Source organism: Gopherus evgoodei, chromosome 1 (assembly GCF_007399415.2).
Source record: "Gopherus evgoodei ecotype Sinaloan lineage chromosome 1, rGopEvg1_v1.p, whole genome shotgun sequence".
NCBI lineage: Eukaryota > Metazoa > Chordata > Testudines > Testudinidae > Gopherus > Gopherus evgoodei.
Genome location: NC_044322.1, coordinates 299,886,177 through 299,913,201, shown reverse-complemented (window position 1 = coordinate 299,913,201; position 27,025 = coordinate 299,886,177). Strand labels below are relative to the sequence as shown.

The 27,025-nt window shown below is 41.4% G+C and overlaps 1 protein-coding gene across 1 annotated transcript; it reads left to right on the top strand.

Moving 5' to 3' along the window:
• Positions 1-726: 726 nt before the first annotated feature.
• On the top strand, positions 727-27,025 carry CCT2 (chaperonin containing TCP1 subunit 2). The gene is made up of 16 exons (XM_030548752.1): positions 727-853; positions 2,523-2,597; positions 6,017-6,082; positions 6,189-6,300; positions 6,601-6,677; positions 10,000-10,112; positions 11,334-11,536; positions 12,264-12,364; positions 12,447-12,574; positions 16,650-16,753; positions 19,615-19,734; positions 21,153-21,281; positions 21,389-21,492; positions 22,932-23,031; positions 24,491-24,632; positions 26,767-27,025. Exons 1-16 carry the CDS (start codon positions 851-853, stop codon positions 26,795-26,797), a joined length of 1,608 nt encoding a protein of 535 aa, XP_030404612.1. The 5' UTR covers positions 727-850; the 3' UTR covers positions 26,798-27,025.

Below are 27,025 nucleotides of genomic sequence, written 5' to 3'. Positions count from 1 at the left end.
ATGAGAGACTGCTGATTTAGAATTAATTTGCAAACTGGACACTATTAAATTAGGCTTGAATAAAGACTGGGAGTGGATGGGTCATCACACAAAGTAAAACTATTTCCCCATTTTTATTCCCCCCTTCCCCCACTGTTTCTCACATCATCTTGTCAACTGCTGCAAATGGACCATTGTGATTACCACTATAAAAAGTTTTTTTTCTCTCCTCCTGGTAATAGCTCATCTTAACCGATCACTCTCATTAGAGTATGTAGGGTAACACCCATTGTTTCATGTTCGTTCTGTGTGTATATATACATCTTCCTACTGTATTTTCTACTGCATGCATCTGATGAAGTGAGCTGTAGCTCACAAAAGCTCATGCTGAAATAAACGTGTTAGTCTCCAAGGTGCCACCAGTACTCCTGTTCTTTCTGCAGATACAGACTAACACGCTGCTACTCTGAAACCCGTGTTAACACTATTGAGCTCCTTGTGGCTAGGTCGCTAGATTTGCCACTGGTGACTTTGACACTTATTTTCTCACTAAGGAAACCGAAAAGTCACTAAATCTAGTGACAAAGTAGCTAAGTTGGCTCAGCCTCGACCAGACAGGGCAGACAGCGCCCCCGTCTCACCCTCGGGGGGCGCGTCCCTTTCGCCAGCGTAAGACCACAACTCCCAGAATGCAACATTCAAGGGGACTGGAGCGCTAGGCCGAGGCAGCCCTTCCACTTCCGGCTGGCAAGCAACGCGACTTCCGGTGGCTGCTGGTGGGTAGCTCTTGGCCTGGGGTCGGATCGCGCGGCGGTGACTGTGAGCGGGCGGAGGCGGTCGGCAGGACGCTGGTAGCAGATTCACCCTCACCATGGTAAGGCTGCGGGCCCGGGGAACGAGCGGCGAGGCGAGGCGAGGCGGGCTTGTGCCTGCGCCAGCTCCACGTGGGCCGCGAGGAGCGGTGACTTTCTGCCGTTGCCGCCCGCGGCTCCGGGCCCTCCCCCGCCTTTGTGCGGCGGCGCTGCCGCCAGTCACGGGCGAGCTGGGCCCTGCCGCGCCCGGCGAGCGGAGCGCGGGCCTGGAAGATTCTAGAGCGGCCTCCCGCTGTGGGTAGCGCCGCAGATTCCGCGCCCAGCGCTGGGGCTGGCTCGCCATGCGGGGCCGCTGCCCGGCCCGCGTCACGCAGGGGACCATCGCCGCGGCCGCCGCCGCCCCATCCCCCGGGAGTGGGGGAGGGCCCCGGGGCTCTGAGGCTGTCGGGTTGGGGCCGATGGCCAACGTGCCTGCTGGCGAGAGGGCTTGTGACAGCTCGGCAGCCGCTCTGCCACGGGGCACATGGGGATGTGGCTGAGGCAGGCGACCCTTGGCAGACTCGAGGTTAGGATTTACCTGGGTAACAAGATCATCCACCTCAAACACGGCAAAATATGTTTGGGGGAGCTAAGTCTTTGTGTTTCTGCACACCAGGCTGCTAGTAACTCATGGGGGCTTGGGAAGAAACTTACTCCTTGAGAAACCTATTTCAGAATTGGCCCAACCCTATATCAGAACAATCTACTGTGTTAAGTTTGCAGCGGTGTAAGATTGAATATACTGTAAACATCCAAATAGGCTAATATCACCTATATTCCTTTTTATCTGGTTCTAAGTTGACTTGAAGCTGCTGAAGAATCCCCTGTTTGCTTCGGAATTCAGCTCTGGGTGGTGTACAACTTAGTTCTACTTTGCTGCTGAATTAATGGGGGCCTTGATTAAGTTTACATTTCTAATTTTAATGGGCTAAAAAATACTGACCACTATTGTGGTGTAATTGGCATGGAAAAAGCGAGCAAATAAAATTGTGATAATGTTAACTTAAAAATGTCATCTAAGTTTTTATCTTTGTTTTCAGTAATTCTGCAAAACTTTGACATGAGTGGCTCCAATTCTCTGTTGGGTGCAGCAGAGCAGTGGAGAAATTAAGGTTCTGGTTTCCCAATTTTCTGGTGGGCTCACCTCTGCTCTGGTGTAATTAAGAGCTGGCTCCTCTAAACTATGCCAACTGGTAATATTCCTCAAGGGCTGTTGGCTAGTAGAGAATAGCCTCATTCACTCCAGGAGTAGGGGTATCAGAAAGCTCGTTCACTGCCAGCACAGAAGAAATCTCCACCAGTTAAATCTGTTCAGTTTCCAGGCAAATCTCCTTGTCACCTGTGCTCTGCAGGATAGAACAGGGCAGGAAATCTTATATTTGCTCTGGTAGTTCATCTCAGCAAAGTTGGAGACAGCATTTGAGTCCTTTGGTGCCCTTGAGGTAATAAATGTCTTTCTAAATTAAGAGGCTCTAGATAGCATCAGTATAGTGAAGATTTAAAAAAAAAAAAAAAGATGTAGATAAAAAGTGTGTTAAAGATTCATTTATTAAAATATACCTGGGAATAGGGGATATTAAGTATTGTAATTCAAGAATAAGATAAAACATCAGTTAATTTCAAATTATGTTAGTGAGGTATTCTGAAAATGATTGATAAAGCTAAATTACATTATGGTTACTATTATTTCAGGCATCCCTTTCTCTTGCACCTGTGAATATTTTCAAGGCAGGAGCAGATGAAGAAAAAGCAGAGACAGCTCGGTTGGTGAGTTTATTTAGATATCAACAGAATGTCTAACATTTTCTATAGTTAAGGTTGTCTGACAGTTAACATTGTAAGTAAGGCAATGTGTAAATCACACTGTCATGGAGACAGGTTTCAGAGTAGCCAGGTGTGATAGTCTGTATCCGTAAAAGAACAGGAGTACTTGTGGCACCTTTGTTAGCCTCTAAGGCCTGGTCTACACTACGCTTTTAAATCGATTTTAGCAGCATTAAACCGATTTAACGTCCACACTACGAGGCCCTTTATATCGATATAAAGGGCTCTTTAAATTGGTTTCTGTACTCTTCCCCGACGAGAGGAGTAGCGCTAAAATCGGTATTACCATATCGGATTAGGGTTAGTGTGGCCGCAATTCGATGGTATTGGCCTCCAGGCGGTATCCCACAGTGCACCATTGTGACCGCTCTGGACAGCAATCCGAACTCGGATGCAGTGGCCAGGTAAACAGGAAAAGCCCCGCGAACTTTTGACTTGCATTTCCTGTTTACCCAGCGTGGAGCTCTGATCAGCACGGGTGGCGATGCAGTCCCAAATCCAAAAAGAGCTCTGGCATGGACCATACAGGAGATACAGGATCTGATCACTGTATGTGGAGATGAATCTGTTCTATCAGAGCTCTGTTACAGAAGCTGAAATGCCAAAGTGTTTGAAAAAAATCTCCAGGCTACACAGTGCTGCATGACAAGCGTAACGGAAAGCCAAAGAATCAAATGGACGTTCCTGGAGGGAGGGAGGGGGTACTGAGGACTCCAGCTATCCCACAGTCCACAGCAGTCTCCGAAAAGTATTTGCATTCTTGGCTGAGCTCCCAGTGCTTGTAGGTTCAAACACATTGTCCGGTGTGGTTTAGCGTATAGCTCGTTAATTTACTCCCTCCCCCCCACGTGAAAGAAAAGGGAAAAAAATCGTTTCTTGACTTTTTTTAATGTCACCCTATGTGTACTGAGTGCTGCTGGTAGATGCGATGCTGCAGCAGTAAAGAGCAGTACCTGCTCCTCTTCCCTCCCCGGTGGCAGACGATACAATATCCTTGATAGCTGCTGAGTACTCCTGGCTGGCCTCAGGTGAGGCCGGCCGGGGGGAGCGCCTGGATAAAAATAGGAATGATTCCTGGTCATTCCCAGTAAATGGTACAGAACGGCTGGTAACCGTCCTCATCATAGCAACTGGGGGCTGAGCTTCAATCAGCCCCCTCCCTTTCATGTGTAAAGAAAAGATTCTGTACTGCCTGGACTATCATAGCAGTGGGATGCTGGGCTCCTGTCCCCCACACCGCTTAATGTCCTGCCTGGGCTATCATAGCAGCTGGAGGCTGCCTCCCCTTCATTTTATCTCACTAACAAGTCACTGTTTCTTATTCCTGCATTCTTTATAACTTCATGACACAAATGAGGGGGACACTGCCACGGTAGCCAAGGAAGGTTGGGGAGGAGGGAAGCAACGGGTGGGGTGGTTGCAGGGACACCCCCTAGAATGGCATGCAGCTCATCATTTCTGCAGGATCTAACACGGAGCGGCTGTGCTCTCTGGTTCTCTGATACACTGGTTTTCTAGCACACTTGCCCCATATTCTAGGCAGGACTGACTCTATTTTTAGATATCATAAAGGAGGGATTGACTCAGGGAGTCATTCCCATTTTTGCCTTTGCGCCCCTGGCCGACTTCGGCCAGGGGCATCCATGATAGCAGCAGACGGTACAGAACGACAGATAACCGTCATCTCATTGCCAATTTACAGTGGCAGCAGACAGTACAGAACGACTGATAACTGTCTCTGCTATCATGCAAAAGCAAATGAATGCTGCTGTGTAGCACTGCAGTATCGCCTCTGTCAGCGGCATCCAGTACACATACGGTGACAGTAAAAAAAAAAAAAAAAAAAAAAAGCTGAACAGGCTCCATGGTTGCAGTGCTATGGCGTCTGCCAGACCAATCCAGGGAAAAAGGACGTAAAATGATTGTCTGCCGTTGCTTTCCCGGAGGAAGGAATGAGTGACAACATTTACCCAGAACCACCCGCGACAATGATTTTTGCCCCATCAGGCACTGGGATCTCAACCCAGAATTCCAAGGGGTGGGGGAGACTGCGGGAAATATGGGATAGCTAGGGGATAGCTACCCACAGTGCAATGCTCCAGAAATCGACGCTAGCCTTGGACCATGGATGTACGCCACCGAATTAATGTGCTTAGTGTGGCCGCGTGCACTCGACTTTATACAATCTGTTTTACAAAGCTGGTTTATGTAAAATGGGAATAATCCCATAGTGTAGACATACCCTAAGGTACCACAAGTACTCCTGTTCTTTTTACTCTAATGGAGGGCATGGAAACCATGAAATTGCTTCCTGTCCCCCAAAATGGCGATCTTTTAAATATAATTTTTTTTAAAAATGAGAGTGTTTACAACAAAGTCTTCAGTACAAAACATTACCTTTTCTTGCAGTGGTGTGTGCATCCAGAAGCACAGAGTGCTCTGTGCATGCAAAGGAATAAGACTGCTGTGTGCATGTGTGGAAGAATGGAGTGCTGTGTGCATGTCTGTGTGGAAGAAATTGACTAACTTGTAAAATTCGTTCATTTCTTGAAATCAACTAAAGTTACCTGTAAAGTTCATTCCATGCAAACTCACTGAAAAGCAATACTTTGCTGTTTAGACAGTTGAGAATTTTCTTTAAAAAAAAATATATATATTGCAATTTACACAGAGCCCTAAGTACAAGACCCTGTTTTCAGTTGCATATAACTTTACCTGCTCAGGGTGATGTTTTCCTTGCTGAATGTCTGCTTCACTTTGAATATTTTTGTAAAGTTTAAGGAAAAATGGTTCAGCCATTTTCAAGAATGAGATATGGGGTTGGGGTGAGGAATGTGTTTTTGCTCTTTTTTTTTTTTTTTAAATATTTTGTTAATATCTGTTTTGCTGAGAAGGTCTTCTTCCATACTTTGGACTGAGGATTTGAAATTTGGGAGTGGGATTTCTTTTGCCATTTACATGAAAAACTGCCAAATTTGACCACATCTAATTTTTTTTTTTAAAATAGTTCAGTTTGCATTTGTTCAGTGGTAGAGACTTGTTGAAGTATAATTCTTTGAAGATTTAATCTGTTTTGAGAATACTCCAGCCTAAATTTTTAAGGGTTGAGCAGGAGTTTCCAGGGAGTTGCTGCTCCCAGATTCTGTGGGTCATTGTTCTCTGAGTGACTCTTCTGCTAGCACCCAGGGTATGAGGAGAAGAAGCTGCCTGACTTCAGAACCAGGGAAGGGGATGGGATATGGTGGTGGAGGGAGTAGATCAGGACAAGTGGATGTAATTTCTGACTCTGTTATGTTTTAGTCTTCAGCTGCTTATAAAAGAAATGATGAATCCTTGTCTGATCTTGTTCACTTTTATTCCAGTCATCCTTCGTTGGTGCTATTGCCATTGGAGACTTGGTTAAGAGCACTTTGGGACCTAAAGGCATGGTAAGATGTTTGCAGGCTTTCAGATACCATATTTTTAGCTGTCTTTGCAACTGTTAACACTATGAACTACGTGTTCAAGCAGTATCCTAAATCTTGCATCCTGTAGGACAAGATTCTTCTAAGTACTGGAAGAGATAGCACAGTGACAGTAACCAATGATGGTGCAACTATCCTAAAAGCTATTGGAGTTGACAACCCAGCTGCCAAGGTTTTGGTTGGTGAGTTTGACTAGATGTTTGTCATTACAATATTTGAAATCTCCTTGTAGGTCAGTTATTAAATAGCATTTACTTTAGCGAACAAACAACATCCTCTGAGCAAGTTTCTTTTGCTATGTAACAGGTTGATAATATGACACTCAGTTATTGCAATTAATCCTGCCCCTATGTAGTTTTTTTTAAAACCCTGTTTTTGATTTCCAAACTAGTGCGTACCCATAATATACAATATTTGTAGTTAGTGCTGAGCAGTACAAAATATTTGAATAAATAAAGTAACATAGTAGTATTCTCTTTTAGATATGTCGATGGTTCAAGATGATGAGGTTGGTGATGGAACTACATCTGTAACTGTGCTGGCAGCTGAATTACTTAGGGTAATGAAACTTTTGTTTTTAAACATTTTCTACTATATGTGGTATTTCAGTGCTCTGATACCATAGACAGAGTAGGGCACTGCCAATAGAGTAAGCATTAGCGTATCACTTACCAAATTGTTAAAAACAGGAACAAAACTTAGATGCTGTCTGTGCTGCTTCTTGGGGTTATCCAGGGTTATGAAGCACCTTGCTGCCTCCTACCCTTAATGTGAGGAAGTCTTGTCTGTGCCTGCGATATATCAGTTCCTTGACTTCACTAGCCTCTGGCAACGCAAGTACTACCTTCCAGGCCTCTGCCAGCCTCACTCTCTCTGTACAGGCAAGCAGTAGGCTCTTAGCAACCCCCAAGTCCTCCAACCATCCCTCTGGAATGCCCACCCCCATTTCAATTAACACGTGGAGAACTCTGATTTGCTATTCCCAAAGGAGTTGTTTTCACCAGCTTACAAGATTCAATTCAGGATCACCACCTTATTTTACACATAGCACTTTACGCAATCATAATGTGCATTCTAGAGCCTAAACTTAACTTACAAAGCCTCTGTGTCCTACGTGATAGCTTGCCTCAAGTCCTTTTTCTAGTGCTTCAACCAAGTTGGCTGAGATCCCTGCTTCAAAAAATCAAACCAACTGGTGGCTTGTCCTCACAAATTCAAGGATAACTCGGGGTTCATCTGCACAGGTTGCCAGGAAAAACACCCCAAAACAAGTCTGGTTCGTCCAAACCACACAGACTCCACCAAAAAAAAATAGCAAGAGGCTAGCGGTTTGCGCATGGTGCCATGATGCCGAATGAGGCATAGTTCAAGGGAGCTGAAAGCAGTCCCAGAGATGAGTAGGCGGTACGGGGGGACTGTGGGTGCAACTGCATGAAAATGGCCTCCCAACTTCACAAAAACAAACCCAAAGCTGTTTATTATATGCTGTTTACTCTAAACCGGATAACCTTTGTTGCATTTTCCTGCAGTCCCCAAAATCTATTGAATAACATTTTGCTCAGACAGTAAATGTGCATGTGACCAGGCACACACAGATAAGCATCTCGTCCTTCCTGCCTGACAGGAGCTTGTGGATCATCTTCTGATGGCCTACCTTAACTCTCAGACTTAGATAACTTAACATTTTCTCACATATTTTCTGTACATACGTCTCACAGTTATGACCAGTGTGACACAGGCTATCATAAGAGACCTTGCATAATAGTCTTTGGTTGACTAATATGTAGACAGACACTAGGCCCAGAGGATCTCTGAAACTCTTATGTACCCCTGTTCCCTATACCAGTTGGCATTATGAGGTCCTGGGGTCACAGTGTTCTGTTAATAGTACCGTATTCCTTATCTATTATTAATAACACCTTAAATTATTGCATCTGAAAGGATTTTTAAAATAAACTTGCTTCACCATTTATGTTGTCTTCCTCACTCAACTGATATGCAAAAAGAAACAATGAAACTGCCTTTTTAGTCGTGTAATCAGTTTCACTTTCTGGCTCTTGCAGTTAGCAGAATGGTAGAGTCTGATTGCAGACACTCCAGGAAAATACTCTTCGTAAATCTTTTTTCCCAATGAATTAAGAAAAAAGAAACATTTTTGAGAGGCTTTGTAAATGATTGTTTTTGCAAGACCTAAATTGATTTGGTAGTGCCTGTTTAAACAGTTAAGTGTCATCTTGTGTACTCTGAAGGCTACTGAGCTTTGACTCTGAGCTACCCATAGAGGGAGCTTCAGAGGCAAGGACCTCCTGCTAACAAAGCTCTGCAACAAGGCCTAAAGATTTTTAGCTCCAGGAATTGACATCAAGAGCACCTGCTGATCTTAACTGAAATGACAGGGTGTCATGGTATAATTTCCCACTCTGAATCTTAGCGTCCAAAAGATGGGGTACCAGCATGAATTCCTCTAAGCTCAGTTACCAGCTTAGTACTTGTAGCGCTGCCACCAGCTAGGAATTCCAGTGCCTGGTACACTCTGGTCCCCCCAAAACCTTGCCCAGGGACACCCAAAACCCAGTCCCTCTGGATCTTAACACAAGGAAAGTAAACCCTTTCCCTCACTGTTGCCTTTCCCAGGCTTCCCCTCCCTGGGTTACCCTGGAAGATCACTGTGATTCAAACTCCTTGAATCTTAAAACAGAGAGGAAAATCCACCTTCCCCCCTCCTTCTCTCTCCCCCTCCCAGACTCTCCCTGAGAGAGAAAGTAACCCTAACACAGAGAGAAAATTAACCTTTCTCTCCCCCTTCCCTCCTTTCTCCCCACCAATTCCCTGGTGGATCCAGACCCAGTCCCCTGGGGTCTCACCAGAATAAAGAAACAATCAGGTTCTTAAACAAGAAAAGCTTTTAATTAAAGAAAGAAAAAACAGTGAAAATTATCTTTGTAAATTTAAGATGGAATATGTTACAGGGTCTTTCAGCTATAGACACTGGGAATACCCTCCCAGCCGAAGTATACAAGTACAAATTAAAATCCTTCCAGCCAAATACACATTTGAGCTCCTCCCAGCCAAATACACATTTGCAAATAAAGAAAACAAACATAAGCCTAACTTGCCTATTACCTAGTACTTACTATTTTGAATCTATAAGAATCTGTATCAGGGAGATTGGAGAGAAACCTGGTTGCACGTCTGGTCACTCTCAGAACCCAGAGAGAACAACAACCAAAAACTAACAGCACACACACAAACTTCCCTCCCTCAAGATTTGAAAGTATCCTGTCCCCTGATTGGTCCTCTGATCAGGTGACAGCCAGGCTCACTGATCTTGTTAACCCTTTACAGGCAAAAGAGATATAAAGTACTTCTGTTCTATTAACTCCTACTATCTGTTTATGACACAGGGCTTAAGGTGAGAGATGATCTCTTGGGTAGCTGACTTCCAGGCCAGCCAGGGCTTTGAAGATTTCACACCAGCCCCCTGAGCTGCACCCATAAGTGAACAGGAAGCCAATGCAGAGCTTCGAGTAGATGATACATTTTTATAATAGTTTGCTTGCCTGTTCAAAATATAGCTATGGCTTGTACTAGATAAAGATTCCAGATGATCTTCAAGGGCCACACTGAATAAAGCACATTAGTTGCTTAGGTAGGAAATATTAGCAGCATGAATGACCACATCTGTATTTGTAGTATTAGAGGGTAAATATATATTTTCTAAATCATTCCTGTTAAGATTATTCTGGTCATTTTGGCTGTCAGTTGGATTAAAAGTCTCCTTTTGATGATGAAAAGATTCTAAATTTTTTTACTGAATAAATTTCCCACTTCGCTTCAAATTTGTCGTTGAAGTAAATTAATTATATGTTTTATGTTAATAGGAGGCAGAAACATTAATTGCAAAGAAGATTCATCCTCAAACCATCATTGCAGGTTGGAGAGAAGCTACAAAAGCAGCAAGAGAGGCCCTCTTGAAATCTGCAGTGGATCATGGGTTAGTAAATACCTTGTATTTGCAGTAGTAATCTTCTTTGGTTGTCCTGATTAATTTCTATGTAAACTGTCACAGATGGGTAGGACAAACAATTGCATATTGGTCACCAGGAGGAAAAATGATTTTCTTCATTTCTGAACTTTAAAATATAATATGATATAAGCAATATTTTTGGAATAGAAGTTATCACAGTTTTCTTTAAACTATAAAGGCTTTTTAAAAATATAGACAAATTATCTTAAATTACTAAACGATGTAGCTGTTTAACTAAAATATAATTTTCCCCTTCAACAAAATTTGCAATTTGTTCAGATTTTTCAGTGCGTACTGTAAACTTCTAGAGTGGTAGCCGTGTTAGTCTGTATCAGCAAAAAGAATGAAGAATCCTTGTGGCACCTTAGAACCTAACAAATTTATTTGAGCATAAGCTTTCATGGGCCGAAGCCCACTTCAGCAGATGCATGCAGTGGAAAATACAGTAGGAAGAGGTGTGTGTGTCAACAGGAGGAAAACTGTTTGATTTTACATACATACATACATACATACAGATATAGATATAGATATAGATATAGAGAGAGACACACACACACACACACACACACACACACACGAAAAAATTGGCGTTGCCATACCAACTCTAATGAGACTAATTGATTAAGGTCGGCTGTTACCAGCAGAAGAAAAACTGTAGTCATAATCAGGATGGCCAATTTCAAATAGTTGACAAGAAGGTGTGAGTAACAGTAGGGGAAAATTAACATGGGGAAGTAGTTTTTAGTTTGTGTAATGACTCATTCGCTCCCAGTCTTTATTCAAGCCTAATTTAATGGTGTCCATTTTGCAAATTAATTCCAGTTAGGCAGTTTCTCATTGGAGTCACATAGTGCTTTCACCTATACATTTCTTCAAAATGAAAGTGCGAAGTATCAATAATATATGTATGCAGTAATGCAACAGGCCATATGTGGTTTATCCATTGAGCACCAACTCCTTTTCAAGAGATGCTTTTATTCAAATTCATATCCTAAGATGAGAATGCCTCATGTAGATAGGCATACAATTAACTGTTTACAAAGTGCAACTATTTTGCAACTGCACATCACTTCAAAAATGTATAACAGTGTTTGTAAATCCGAGTGTCATGGTTGTCAGTCAGTTGAATTGCTTCTTCAGTGCTGTCCATTTAATTTTATTCACTTGGTTACATTGTGTTTGTTTTAGTGATGATGAAATAAAGTTCCGTGAAGACTTAATGAACATTGCAGGGACCACGCTGTCCTCAAAACTACTTACTCATCATAAAAATCACTTTACTAAACTAGCAGTGGAAGCTGTTCTTAGACTGAAAGGATCTGGTAATTTGGAAGCTATCCATATTATCAAGAAACTAGGTGGAAGTCTGATAGACTCTTACTTAGATGAAGGTATGTTTTTATTCAGTGACCATGTATTTGAGAGTTGAAATTAATCCTGTATGTGAGAGAGATGCATTTGTCTGTATGTGCTTCAGGAAACATTGCTATGGTATTGATAGGTAAATCTGTACAAAATTTCGACACACTTTAGAACACAGGTGGGCAAACTTTTTGTCCCTAGGGCCACATCGGGTACAGAGATCATATGGAGGGCAGGGTAGGGAAGGCTGAGGGAGGCTATGCTTCCCCAAACAGCAAGGCATGGCCTGGCCCCTGCCCCCTTTCCAGCCCCCTGGAACTCCCATCCAACTCCCCCTTCTCCTGACTGCCCCCTGGGACTCCCACATCTTATCCAAGCACCCCTGCTCTCTGCCCCCTGACCATCCCCCCGGGATGCCTGTCCTCTATCCAACCCTCCCTGCTTTTCTTTCCCCACATTATCAGTGGAGTGGGGTTAAGAGGGGTGGCGCTGGGGGAGCTGTGACTGCGAGGGAGGGGAACAGATGGGGAGGGGCCAGGGGCTAGCCTCCACCCCGATCACTGCGCTGCCGGGGAGTTGGGCTGGCTCCTCCGCAAGCCTGTGCTGACTCCACTCTCTGGCAGGAGCTAGAGGGAAGGGTTCTGCAGGCCGGATGTAGCCCACGGGCCGTAGTTTGTCCCCCTCTGCTTTAGAATAATAGTCCTTTTCCCCTTTTAAGGCTTGCTGAGGTTTTAACTACTTTCTCTTTTATTACAGGCTTTCTGCTAGATAAAAAGATTGGCGTTAACCAGCCAAAAAGAATTGAAAATGCGAAGATACTTATTGCAAACACTGGTATGGATACAGATAAAATTAAGGTAGGTGATTAATATAATAGAAGCCGTCTTTATAAATTGAGTTAAATTTCAAATAAATCTTACCTCTTTGTTTTTAATTTAGGTCTTTGGCTCTCGTGTAAGAGTGGATTCGACAGCAAAGGTAGCAGAAATAGAACAAGCAGAAAAAGAAAAAATGAAAGAGAAGGTTGAACGTATTCTTAAGCATGGAATAAACTGCTTTATTAACAGGTATGCATTTATTATGGAAGGAATAAGGTATGTGACTATGTCCCACACGTTCTCTGTTATTAAAAGCTTGCTGCTTCATAACCTTTTTTTAAGACCCAGCTCTTTCTACCCACGCACATAAGATTCATCCAGCCCTTTATTGTCAGACTACTTATTTATTGTAATGTCTTCACTGAGTCCAATATCATCCTTGCCCAGCCCGTTCCACTCCATGCAAAACAGAGTTGCTAAGTAATTTTCTTACCTGTCATTTTGACTGCGCCATGCCCCCTACCTTTAAAATCCTTTCACTTGCTCTCCCTTGTACTCAATCAGAGGCAGCTTCAGCATAATTCAAGAATCTGTTTATATCTACCTCATGTCTTCTGAATTGTCTTTGGCCCAGATCCTCAAAGCTATTTAGGCACCTAACTCTCATTGATTTCTATGGGCTTTAGGTGCCTAAATAGCTTTGAGGATCTGGGCCTTTGTTTCTTAATGTCATTCCCATCCCTTTCATTGTCAACTGTGACACCCCTTGTGACTGGTACTCCAGCTCTCTGTGTAGTGTTCCAGGCCATTTGCTACATATAGAACACCTTTTCTGAGCTGGTCTGCAGAGCCACATTCTCCTTGTTTAAACATTCCTTAAGAACTACTTCTTTTGTGATGCCTACAATAAACAACTGACTATAAGTTGATCTCTTTATTTATCCATCTCATATACTTATTGCTGAGGACTTGCCATTTTTAGGCTGGGATCTTTTCAATAGTAAAACCAATGAGGCTGTACTCTTGCTGAAAGACTCACAAGCAACTCAAAGATCTCTGTGAATCTGCATGCCTACACCAAGAAGGAATCAGGCTAGACCACAAATGTAGTCTAAGCAGGGGTACCAAAGGAAGACTATGCGTTCACTTCATTGGCTACTTACCTTGTGGCTACGTCAAGGCCGTTAATTGACATCTTGGTTGAGAGCAGTTTACAGCATCTGGAGGATCTTTACTCATCCTTTCCCATCCCTAAGGGGTAGGGTATTCTAGACAATTTCAGTCTCCCTACCTCCCACCCTCCTTCCCCATCCCTTTTTCAGGGACTTCTCTCACGAAAGACAGTTATGTCTGAAATAAAAACAGGACTAGTGCTCAATTCTAGACTTTCTCTGGTGCTTTAGATAGCCTCTATAATCCCTTCCTTAGATCCAAAGGATTTTTCTTGTAGCTCTTGAGCTGTAAGGTGCCTCTTTTCATATAACAATCCATTCAACTCATAGGAAATATCACTTGGAATCTCAGACAAATTCCCACTATCAATACAGAGTTCTACCATTCCACCTATCAACAGCGCTGAGGGTCTTCAACTGCCTGGCTGTGGTAATGGCAGCTCACATGGAAAAAGTAAGGAATCATTTGAGTGAAATCAACACATGTAAATGACTCCATTCACCTGATTCTTCAGTTGTTCACTAACCTGGGACTTCATCAGTAAAAAAGTAGATTCTGTTGTCAACCCAGAGGGTAGACTTCAAAGGGGCATTGCTAGTTTCGATAACACTGAAGGCTTATCTGCGTTAGGACATAGTCAGTACCATAGTGGATCTCATCAACCAGCTGCAGGATCATCAAAAGAATAAGAACATAGGGGCCTAGTGAGCCAGAAGTCACACAGCCCCTTGGATACATGTCACAAAGCATTCCAGACTTCACCTATGCTCTATGCAAAAATCTCTGCATCTGCCCAGTAAATGTCACATAAATGTTAAAGTGCAAGACCCCCCAGAAGTCCTACTGTAATTAGTGAAAGAAACCTCTAAATGTGAAAGGGGGTACCCTTTATCACTGTTACCATCCAGTACACTAATGACACATGCTTGAACTCACCAAATCATCTCCAAATCCAAGGCCTTTGGACTCCTGAGGATGCTTGCCTTCACATAAATGTACTGGAGTTGAAAGCAATTCGTTGGACATGCACAGCATTCCTTCCCATATTGAGAGGATTGATGGTCTAGATATAACAGATAACATGACAGCAATGTCTTGTATTAACAGGCAGGGAGTAGCACGATCATTTCCCTTTTACCAATAAGCTGTCCAACTCAGCAGTTGGTGTTTCCCACAAAATCACTCTGGTTGCCCTTCATTTACCAGGCTTGTGGGGTGTCCTGACAGACTGCTGCAGAAGGCAGTTCACAAATGATCATGAATGAGCTGTTAAAGACATCACACGACATCAACAACTGGTCACTTAGCCATAGACTTTCTCAAATGAGAACAAGAAGTGTGTCGGGAAGGTCTGAGTCTGGCTTCCCTATCAGATGCCTTCCTCATTCCCTTTAACATCAGGAATAAAGTACACCCCTTACCCACCAATTCCATTAATACCAAGGGTCTGAAGCAAGTTCAGACAGTGCTCAGCTGTAGTAATCATGCTGACTCCAGCTTGGCCAATGAAGTTTTCATTATCAGACCTGCAGAATCTATCCACCCCTCCTTTGATACTTAACTCTTCTTCCAGACATAATCTCCCAGAACTAGGGACAGGTTCTCCATCTGGACCCAGCTTTGTTATCCCTGACTGTGTGGATACTGGCTAGGTAATCATGACTTAAGTGGAGCTGTTCTGCTGAGGTCCAGAATATACCAATTCATGAATAGGAAAGACTGCTAAGTTTACTCATTCAGCCAAGTGGAAAAGATTCTCTGTTTGGGCCCAGCAATGCCAGTTCTCTCCCTTAGACTCAGATATTGCTATTTTGAACCATCTTTTTATTGCTGAAGAACTCAGGGCTATCTTATCAGCTCAGTAAGAGTTCACTTGGCAGCATTATCAGCCAACCATCTCTTCCATGCAGGGTCATGTGGTATTTTTTCCACCTGATGATAGCTAGATTCCTTAAGGCCTTATGTGGATGTGTTTCCTCTCAGTCAGAGATTCTCCTCTTCCTTAATAGAGTGAATGTGGGATTGATATAATGGCTCTACCTTTTGAGACTGTTGACCTGCTCACTTTACCCTTTGTTCATGAACACAGCCTTCTTGGTGGCTATATGGGACTAAAGGGTAGGAGAAATTCAGGCACTTATGGCTAATCTACTGTGTACACTACATTCCATAAGGACAGCGTGACCCTTAGGCCTTACCTGAAGTTCTTGTGGAAAGTAGACTCCAGCTTCCATCTAAATAAAATGATCCATTTGCCTGTCTTTTTTCCAGAACCCCACTGTAACCAAGGGCAAGCCAAGCTACACTCGCTAGATGTGCTTAGGACACTGTCGTTCTGTCTAGACACAACTAAACTTTTCAAGAATTCCCCAGACTGTGTGTACATTTGCAGATAGGACGAAGTGTAAGGCAGTATTTGCTCAGATTATTTAACTGGATTCACAATTGCACTAGGCCATGGTATGAAACAGCTAGACAAGATCTATCAGTAAAGATTGGAACCCATGCCAAGTCCCAGGCAACTACTGTGTACCAACCTGAGACCTATAGGGCAGCTGCATGTGCTTGGTGCACATTTATACAATATTACTCCCGTGTAGAAGTATCAAGAACTGATGCGTGCTTTGGCAGACCTGTTCTGTGGTAGGTGTTCAGATACTTACATCACCCACCTCCTATACTCCAGGTTACTGCTCTTGAGTCACTGAAAGTGGAATACAGACAACCTGCTCTCCTTTCCTGTACTACAGAACCTTACGCTAATTGGATTCTGTATTAGGGAAGGAACTCAGGATATTTGGGACCACTCTTCCCTTTATTCCCTTGGGTGGGGGATCATGAGGACAGCTACAGTGAAGGCGCAGCAAGAACCACAGTTAGAAAAACAAGTTACTTTACAGTGTTTTAGTTTTCAGTTGCACCCCTAGAATTTGTCTAACTCTTCATGCTTTGTGCAGGGACATTTTCTCCATGTTTGGTAAGTGCCTTGCACCCTGAATGATTTTGCAATCTGAAGTATTAATAATAATTCCATTGACAATCCATTTCTGTTCATGGTGAGAATCAGATTTGTTTCTGTGGCCGTCATGTAATTTTGATGAAAGATGCAGTCTTTCCATAGCATGAATATGTGTGTGTGCTTCAATTGTAGGCAACTGATTTATAACTACCCCGAACAGCTGTTTGGTGCTGCTGGTGTTATGGCTATTGAACATGCAGACTTTGCAGGTGTAGAACGTCTGGCTCTTGTTACAGGTATAGAGAAGAGTGTTGCATCAAAAAAGTAGGTCTTGAGTGTTGACGTATCAGTAATACATTTTCTGCTAAATGTTAATGTGTGATTCCATAGTTGTTGATACAACTTGCCTATAACTTTTCATTTTAAGAAAAGCAGTTAATGTAAAAAGCATTGGAGTAATATGAACATATATTACTTGGGAAGGTGGAGCGTGGGGGAATTAAATAAAAAAAAAACAACCCTGAAGATCTTTCTCTTAAGGTAAAATCTACCCAAAAGTAATTACTATTTATCAGGGATGAAACATCGTCCTCTTGGTGTCCCTAAACCTCTGTGTGCCAGAAGCTGGGACTGGACAATGGCATGATGGATCACTCAGTAATTGCCCTGTTCTGTTTATTCCCTCTGAAGCATCTGGCACTTGACCACTGTCAAAGGAGGGGATACTGAGGTAGATGGAGCATTGTTTTGACCCAGTATGGCCATTCTTATGTTCTTGATGACTTTTGGCCTCTGTAAAATAAATTGTTTTGCTAATAGCCAGCTATGTATGTCCCAGTGAGTACTATTGTCAGCAGAGAAGAGATGGAAACTGAGCTGAACTATCTTCAATTTACTCTGCTTTAAATTTTAAACTTACTGTTGTCATTTGGCACCAGCTCACGAGCCCTGCATTATCATAGCATGCTGATAAATATACTTCTTTAGGCTTTTCAGATTTGATAGGGATCAGACTTTATTTTAAAGGTTACCTGTAAATAAAAAAAATCTTCAGAATTATGTGTTTGGTACCCTAAGTAACCAATATAGAAAGTCTGAAATAAATATGGGATAGGTCTGCTGCAGATAGGCCTTGGTAGGTATAACATTGTTTGGTTTTTGGGAAGTGTAAGTAGTCTAGTTACAATAGTATGGAAAATAAATTAAATATCCCAACAGAAGTATGATTTTTAAGTTGGTATTGTTTAAAGATCATATAGGTTTGTATGCAGTGATCATACTGTAGCTCTATATCACTCTATAAACAGTGGTACGATAGTCTAAAAGGAGCTACACATGTTAGTCAAGCATTAGAATGAAATAAATAGTTGGGTACTGGATATGTTTTTCATGTAGCAGATCAATCAAATAATTGGATTTAATTCAAAATATAAATGAATACAGTTGTGTCTTTATCAGATTTCAAAGTGCTTTTCAGAGGTGAAACAAACATATAGTTCTAGACTCTGTTCTTAATATTTTGGTGTCAGGAGTTTCACAATATGTAGTGTTGAATTTCCCAAACTCTTCAAAGCTGAGCCTCCGCTTCAGGAAAATGAAACCAGTTGCTTCCTACCATGTAGTGATAAAGGCCTTCATGTTTTAATGTATACATCTTCCCAACTCCTGTGCCCTCCACATTCTTTGGGGAGTGTTGGAAACTTTGTCATCTTTCTTACATGGTTTGAGCAGTGAAATACTTAAAGCATCAACATTAATTGTCATCATTGACATCTGAGTTAGCACCCATTGAAAGGATGGAACAGTCCAAGCCTTGGAGATATTGAGTTTACAGAGAGCCTGAAACAAACTTCTTTGCATTGGTTTCAGTTTAACAGTTTGGTGGTGTTGTTACTAAAGGGAAAAGGTGTATTCTCAGCTGAAGCTAGCCGACTAGTTATCTAACAAGGTGAAATCCTGGTGAAGACAAGACCATTAGTAGCATTCATGTGAGTTAGCAGGTCAAGTTAAAGGTTATGAGGAGCCTAATCTTTAACTTGACCACTTAACTTGTATGTAAAAACTACAAACTGCCTTGTCTTCAGTAGGATTTTACATCATGTTAGGTAACTCCAGTTAGACCCCCCACACGCACACCTTTTTTTTTTTTCTTAGTGAAAACACACACTCTTTAAAGACTGACTTTGTGACCATAAAATAAGTCTAGCTTTTTAAAAAACAAAACAAAACATGAAAGTGGAGACTCTGGGAATCAACTGAGATGTACAGTCCTGCCCTCAATTTTAGGAAACATTGGTGTAGTGTTACTCTTAGTGGCTAAAGGAAGCTTCAGATCTTCCAAGACTTGACTTAATGTTACCCGGGGTTCTTTCAACCCAAAACTCTTGGTAACTTTTACTCTGTGCAAGGTAGTGTCAGGAAATAAATCGGGACACACTTCCGTCCGACTGAGAGATGGCTGGCACAAACAGGACAACGTTAGTGCTTTCACTTAAAGCTACACTTTGCTTAGTCTCAAGCACTTACACACGTCCGCAACAGATTAGTAAACCACCCCCCCCTTGATAATTACCAAAGCTGAGTGTGGCTCTCGAGAGAAACAGCAGCAGTCTTCCGGTGGCCAAATCTTCCGTCTTCCGGTAGGGACCACAAGACGTATCCAGAGGGAGAGTCCAAAAGAGTCCCCAAACGAGGCCAACTATCTCAAGCTTTTTCCCCCCTTATTTATACATTAGTAATAGAATGACGTGTCCCTTAAATAAAACTTGTAAAGTAAGCAGTTTCAATGGTAAAGCAAGAGTTTCCTTCTGATTATTGATTAACCAGGTGTGGGTTTTTCCAGAGTTTTCAGCCTTGAGACCCCAATAGCCATTCCTGGGGCGCATTCTGCTCTTTTAAAATGCATGTATCAGCAACTTCAACACAGTTCTTATCAGGAAGGACGTGGGGTCAAGCCGCCCTTTCTGTGGCACCCCAAACCCCTTCCCCTCCTGCCTTGGTCAAGCTGAGACTGCTGAATGGGCAATTTACAGCTTGGTGACTAGGTTGCCTTTATGAATAAGCCATAATGGTTTCAGGCACTTTTCTGGTTTGCCAAATTCTCCCCATACATAGACTGTAACCAAACAAGCAGTTTAACATGAACTTACATTCATAGGTGGTGAAATTGCTTCAACCTTTGATCACCCAGAGCTGGTAAAACTAGGAAGTTGCAAGCTTATTGAAGAGGTTATGATTGGAGAAGATAAGCTCATTCACTTCTCTGGTGTAGCTATGGGTAAGTGTTTTACCAATAACCAACCATTATAATTTCATTCATTTATCACGAGGGCCCTACCAAATTCACATCCGTGAAAAATGCATCACGGACCATGAAATCTGGTCTCGTGTGTGCTTTTACCCTATACTGTACAGATTTCACGGGGGAGCCCAATGTTTCTCAAACTGGAGGTCCTGACTCTCAAGGGGGTTGCGGGGGCTGTCTCAAGGTTATTGTAGGGGAGTCATGGTATTACCACCCTTACTTCTGTGGTGCCTTCAGAGGTGGGTGGTTAGAAAGTGCTGGCTGCTGGCCAGGCACCTAGCTCTGAAGGCAGATCCCTGCCAGCAGCAGTTCAGAAGTAAGGGTGGCAATACCATACTATACCACCATTACTTCTGTGCTGTTGCCTTCAGAGGTGGGTGGCCAGCAAGTAGCAGCTGCTGGCCAAAGATCCAGCTCTGAAGGCAGCAGTGCAGAAGTAAGGATGGCAATACTATACCACGCAATCCTTCCTTCTGCACTGCTGCTGGCAGTGGCGTTGTCTTCAGAGCTGGGCTCCCAACCAGCAGCTGCTGCTCTCCAGCTGCCCAGCTCTGAAGGGAGCATTGCAGTAACGTAGAAGTAAAGGTGACAATACCGCAGTCCCCCTACAATAACCCTGCAACACCCACCCCCTTTGGGTCAGTATTCCTACAGATAGGAAATTTCAGATTTAAACATTTGAAATAATGAAATTTACAATTTTAAAAATGGCATGTGAATTTGGTAGGGCCCTATTTATCACTAACAATTATATTTAAACTGTTCGTTAAGTGGTTGTCATTAGAATTTATACTTTAGATGCACCATGTGACAAGTAACATTTTGTCTTTAAAAGCTGGGCCAACACTAAGGCCCTGGTCCTGCAAAGATATGTACATAGGTTTAATTTTACTGAGTTGTGTTATGTACATTCATAAGTGCTCGCAAGATTGGGACCTAAGACTTTGTGTCCCCACTCCCCTTTTGGTAAATAAAACAGTGATGAGGCAAGTGGCAACCTGTTAGCAGGAATCTTCTAGAATAGGTTTCAGTAACTTTCATTAACCAGAAAGTGCCAATACTTCTGATATATATGTAGTTTATCAATTTATTGTTTTTTCTTCTGCTTCTAAGTTAACTATTTTGTGAAGAAATACAGCATATTCTGTAGTAGGACATGGATAAAAATGGCCTGGATAATGGAGTTCATTAGAAACTTTCATTTGTACTTTGACATGCCAACTGCTGCATTTTTTTGTAATAATTTAAACTTGTCCATGGTGATGTCAGTAAAACTAGCATAAATGCTTTTGAGACTGTTTTTCATTTTGCCAAAGCTATTCTGTCAAATTTTTGTTGATGTTCTCTTGGCTATGTTCTTAGCAATTTGTGTTTGCTATTTTTGACCTTAGGTGAAGCTTGCACCATAGTGTTGCGTGGAGCAACACAGCAGATTATAGATGAAGCCGAAAGGTCTTTGCATGATGCTCTGTGTGTCCTTGCCCAAACTGTGAAAGATACTAGAACTGTCTATGGTGGAGGTGAATATTCAAGTTTATCTTTTACGTTTTTCTTTTCAACACAATGTATGAGTTCTTGTTGTCAGTGAAGGCAGGTTTTAAGGTACGTGCATTCTTTTAATATACAGGTTGCTCAGAGATGCTGATGGCTAATGCTGTCACAGAGGTTGCCAACAGAACACCAGGCAAAGAATCTGTTGCAATGGAGTCTTTTGCAAAGGCCTTGAGAATGGTAAGTTAATGTTCTTCTTCAAATAGTGTCCCGATGGGTGCTCCACTGTAGGTGCACTTGCGTCCCTGCGCTAACAATTGGAGAACTTTGGTAGCAGTGTCTGTTTGGCCAGCACATGTGCTGTCCCCCACCCTGGTGCATTCCTCCTCCCCTCCTCCTGTTCCTGCCAATGCTCGGTTTGTAGCCCAGGCTCTGGGACTCGAGCCTGGAAGTCTGCACAGCAACGAAACAGCCCTGCAGCCCAAGCCCCACGAGCTGGAATCAGCTGGCATGGGCCAGCTATGAGTTTTTCTTCAGCTGTGTAGACATACTCTAAGGCTAAAGGCAGAAGAGACCAATAGAACAGGCAGCACACATTGGTTCCAGCAGTTTTAGGTCGCTGATTAAGGGAGATTACAGTAATGCTTTAATAGAAAAAATTCTCTAGCACTGGCTACATAAAATCTTAGAAAATATTTGTTTCAGCTTGTGAAAAATGAGACACCACAACGGAAAAGTGAATACAAATACACATTAACTGCTAACCTCTCTTATATTGGAACACTGAGTTGGGAAAGCCTGACTTCCAGTAGCAACATTTTAAACTAGGGAAAACATTTTTTTCAGAAAGTCAAGTAATGTTTAATTTAGAAAATACTCTCTCTTTAATGACCATAGACAGTTTGCTCTAGCATCACTTAAACTGACATGCGTTGAGTAGAAGACTCTATTGTTGGTAAATGCTCATCAGCAAGTTTACATTCTTAAAATGGAACAAGTGCCACAAGACCATTTTGAAATGATTAATGAGAAAATGTACTCTTACTAAATTGAAGGAAAAACCAACTAAAATATTGTAGCTAGCATTCCCTCTAGTACTGCTCACAGAGGTCTCAGGCCTGAGGGAATAGCATTCTCATCATAAATATTTTGGTCTATTTTTTCCAATTTCTTTCCTACTGAAATATGTACCTTTTAATACAAATTAATAGATTTTTTTTTTTTTTAAAGAGCTGCTTAGTATCTGTTCCAGAGTTAAGGTCACAGTTTTAGAATTTTTCTAAGCTATGTTTTCATCTAATCTAAACATCTCCTTTTGGCCTGCAAATTTGCATGTGTATTCTCAGTGAAGAGAATTATTTTACACAGATAACAGGAAATCACTGCAAACCGTTTTAATTGCAGATAAATATTTTTGTTTCAAATGGTCATATGGTGTAACTTTGCGTACTTATAAATTAATGAAAAACATTTGTTGACAACTTCAACTGGTGAATTTCTGCCTATATATGTTTTTTGTGACTATGTTTTTCCCTTTCACAGCTGTTTTTGTAATTGAAGAGTAAATAAGCAACCTTAAGTTTGTATAGAGTTGTTGCAAAAACTTTGGTTTTGCTTTTTATTTGCTTGAGAATTTAAAACATCCTCTGATCTGTTGTCATGCATATTTATTCTTTTAGATCCCAACCATTATAGCTGATAATGCTGGCTATGACAGTGCAGATCTGGTGTCTCAGCTCAGAGCTGCTCACAGTGAAGGGAAAAGAACTTATGGACTTGGTGAGAAATTTGATAACATGTGAATTGTAATGAATTTTTTGTCCTTTTTTATGGTATGGAATATATGCTTTTGCATTGTTGTGACTTACTGGAGGCAAACATGACCTTGTGATAAAGTCAGGGCAAGAGTTTATTGCATTACAAACAATATAATTAGGATTTAAAGTAGTCAAACCTATTTGTATCAATAGATGTCCAATTGAATGGATGTGAATCATGGTTTCATATGATGAATGAAAGTACTAGCTTTTTCCTGTACTGTCTTAACATGCAATTGTCCCGGTCCTCTGTGATTATTAAACTAGGAGACAAGTTCATGGCTTGTATTGACCATTTGGAATAGAGATGGCTGTATGGCTGTAAGCTACTCTTTTCTATTCCTGGTTAAACTATAAGCATCAAATGAGTGAGTGTTAATGCTGTGATTCAACCAAGATTGAGTAGCAGCACTAGAAAGTGACAATAAATAGATGCAGAATTTGAAACAAAGTGATAAATGATATAAGGTTGAAAAGCTCCACTTCGACATGGTTGTAATAGCAAGGATGGTTATAGTAAAGAACTTACTACTTTCAGTTCAAATATAGAAGACTACACTTACTCTATGTATGTAAATGGTATTTTCAAGTTCTTAGTTAGTAGTGCAAAAAAGTTAGTAAATGTATCCTGAAAATTAAACATATTAATATCCTCATGCATGTATTTGCATATTAAATACATGCATATGCCTAGAAAGAAAATATAGTATTCATGATGATGGGATGTAAGTTTTACTGGCTTGAGTTTGGGATTATTGGTTCAATGTGGATGCCGACTTTGAAATGGGGGCAAATCAAAGCGCACTGTGGAACTTTTAGTGTGAAGGGTCCTATAGACTGTTAGTATGTGGCAGTCTAGTGTGAGGTAGGCTTACACCCTGGCTTGTCACAAACTTAACTATTCAAATACACAAGCCCTTAATAACAGCTGGTATGTACTTACTATATCATGACTTTAAGACCACCATGTTGCAGCTCTGTAGGGCATTTCATAATGGAAGCTTCATACCGTTGGAAAGGGGATATTCACAGCTTCCCAAGGGAACCTAGCACACTCTTCTAGCCCAGGAACATCCCACGATAGTGAATTTTGTCATTGACATTTCTGTGTATAGGAAATCTACTTGTGAAGATATTTTACATCCTCTCCCTTTTAGCCCTGCATAGTTGGACTCATAGTCATTAAAGCACCCAGCTTTACAGGTGGAGGGATAAAGGTAATAAGTATTGACCCTTTTATTTATAATACATAATTTCTTAAATAGTTTTTCTGTAGAATATGACATATGGATAATACATGATTGAGATGAAATCTTTTTATCCGCACTTGATTTAGATAGCTTTGTGGATAATGCAGGTTATTAACAAGATTTTCCTGTATTAAAAAAAAACTTTTTGGCAAAGTATCTTTCTTTTTAAAGATATGAAAGATGGTGTCATTGGAGACATGGCAACCTTGGGAATAACTGAAAGCTTTCAAGTCAAGAGACAAGTTCTGCTGAGTGCAGCTGAAGCAGCAGAAATGATTATTCGTGTGGATGACATTATTAAAGCAGCACCAAGGTATCCTAAACTCTGAATCTAAGTTTGGTATTCTAGTTATACCATTAGAGAGAACCCTTCATTTCAAGCTAAATATTTTCATCTTTTGTTTTTTCCTGGTAACAAAGCTATTTTTGGTTCTTCTCTAACATTTTAGTATTCCCACAATTGGTTTGCAATAGCAGAAACAATTGACTTTCCAAAGTCATTGTGATGTTTAAAATAGAGTCTGTTCAAGCACCGTCTAGTTAATGGAAATCCATAGTTGTGACACAGTGTTTGATCAGTGTGTGTAGAACTAAACTCTGAGTTCCTTGGAGAAATCTATTATTTGTGGAGAAAAATAGGAAGACAGTTTTTGATTCTCTCCATTGTTAGGAAACCCTAAAAGCTAAAATCTTAGCTGGATGCCCATATTGTGTCTGAAATTGAATCTGCTACCGCTTGTTGCTGTCTGTTTACTATTATTTTGTCTACTTCGATTGCTGATTGGTGTGCTAGGAGTAAAGATCATCTACCAATATTAATGTGTGTCCCACATTTCTTCATGTCATTGCCCACATGGATTCCACTCTTGGGCACGTGCAAAGCAAGAGTGGAATCCATATGGAAGACACATCTCTAAGAAATACAGTTACTGTAAAATAAATAACAATATTCTTTGGATGATTCAGATGCTGTAACTTAGAGCATGTTAACATCTGTGTACCTGGAAATATTCTACAATTTTGTACGCTACCTTGAAGAGTCACTTCATACAGTTCGTGGCAAACGAGAGTTCTTTCCCCAGTTAAATCAAGTCCTGCACTGGAGGAATTTATTGGAAATAAAATGACTGCTAGTGAAGAATCCCTCATTGTTCCTTATGTGAAAGTAGAGAAAGAACTGACAGGGATTTGTAGGGGATCTTAATGCATGGCAGTCTCTGTTAGCAAGAGTTAGGCTAACTGTAACCCAAATAACATGAGATTTGTAGAAGCGAGGATTGTGTGAGGCGAATGGAAAAGAACTGTGTGAGAAGTTGTTTCGACCTTGTGTAGATAATACTAAATGTAGACTGGAGTCTCTTAAGAAAGAAAAACAAGATATTGGGATGACCTATGTATAAACAAAATGCAGCTGTTGCTTATTATTGTCTGTAACAAAAGTGTAAATGCTTCCTGTAATTGTTTACCTGTTGAGAGACCTGTCTGGGACTGGAGCGACCCTGTGTCCTAGGGCACTCTCTCCTTCGGTTGCAGTTGCTTAAGAAATAATAAAGTATCTGACTCTTGCTGCACCCAGACAAAAAGTGAGAACTGAAGTTTTTCTCCGACACGTACCAGTAAAATTCATCCATGTGGCAACAGCTTTGCAAAACTAATTTGGTGTTACCAAAACCTTTTAGGTAACAGACACAAAGGGCTTATGTAAGCCCTCACCACATTGGTGAATTTGAGCCTTAATTTTAACTTTGTAAAAACAGATGTTGGAAAATGTTAGTGGATTGTCATGGGAAAAGTTAATAGTGGGGTGCAACAAGTCTCTACTAGAACTGTTGCATGTTAATGATGTGGAAAAGAGAGTGAACAGCGAGGTGGCAAAATTTGCAGGTAACACAATTTGCAAGTGTTAACCAAATGCATAGAGGATTCTGAGAAACTTCAGAAGGAAATAACCAAAGTTAGGTGAATGGGCAATAAGAATAATGCATATTGGAGGGGAAAATTTGAACTATTTATACACGTTACTGAATTTTAAATTAGCCATCAGCTGGGAAAGATTTAAAAAGTTGAATTTTTTTAAGTACATAACAAATACCCAGTTATGTTAGTAAAACTACTAAAAGTTTTAGAAGGAGTATAAAATCTAATGCTTTGGGTCTCAGATGAGTTTCGAACTATTAAGAGAAGACTCTTACTGGACAGATTATCCCTACCAGCTTATTAGGTTGCTTGCACCTTCTCAGGAAATATGTGGTGCTGGGTACTGTCAGAGACAAGATTACTGGATTTGAGGGACCAGGGGCTTATCCAGATGGGCAGTTCATATGTTCCATGCTTATTAAAATAATTGGCATTGAATTTACAGTAGTGTGGAAAACTTCTGACTTTAAAAAATGTCTGCTGGACTTCAAGGGGAAGATACCATTCTAAATCATGTGATTTTCTTTCAGGAAACGTGTACCAGACCATCGCCCATGTTAACTGTTCAACCCATAAGGATGTGTGGACCAGATCTTGCCATGTACTTAAAAAAACAAACCAGCCAACCAATCTCCTGAGAAGTTATGGAATAGAAACTTAAAGTAAAAGAGTGTATTCATTACTGGCATGTCGTTATTACGTTTTTCTGCAGATTTAACTTATTTTGTTTTTGTGCTTTAAAAAAGGCATTTTACATCCAAATAAAACATGGGTTGTATGAAGCATCTA

Bases quoted from the DNA above. Each gene is read 5' to 3' on its own strand.
- CCT2 (XM_030548752.1), top strand. The intron at 6,301-6,600 runs GTGAGTTTGACT...ATTCTCTTTTAG, and splicing joins AGCTGCCAAGGTTTTGGTTG to ATATGTCGATGGTTCAAGAT. The intron at 19,735-21,152 runs GTAAGTGTTTTA...TTTTGACCTTAG, and splicing joins CTTCTCTGGTGTAGCTATGG to GTGAAGCTTGCACCATAGTG.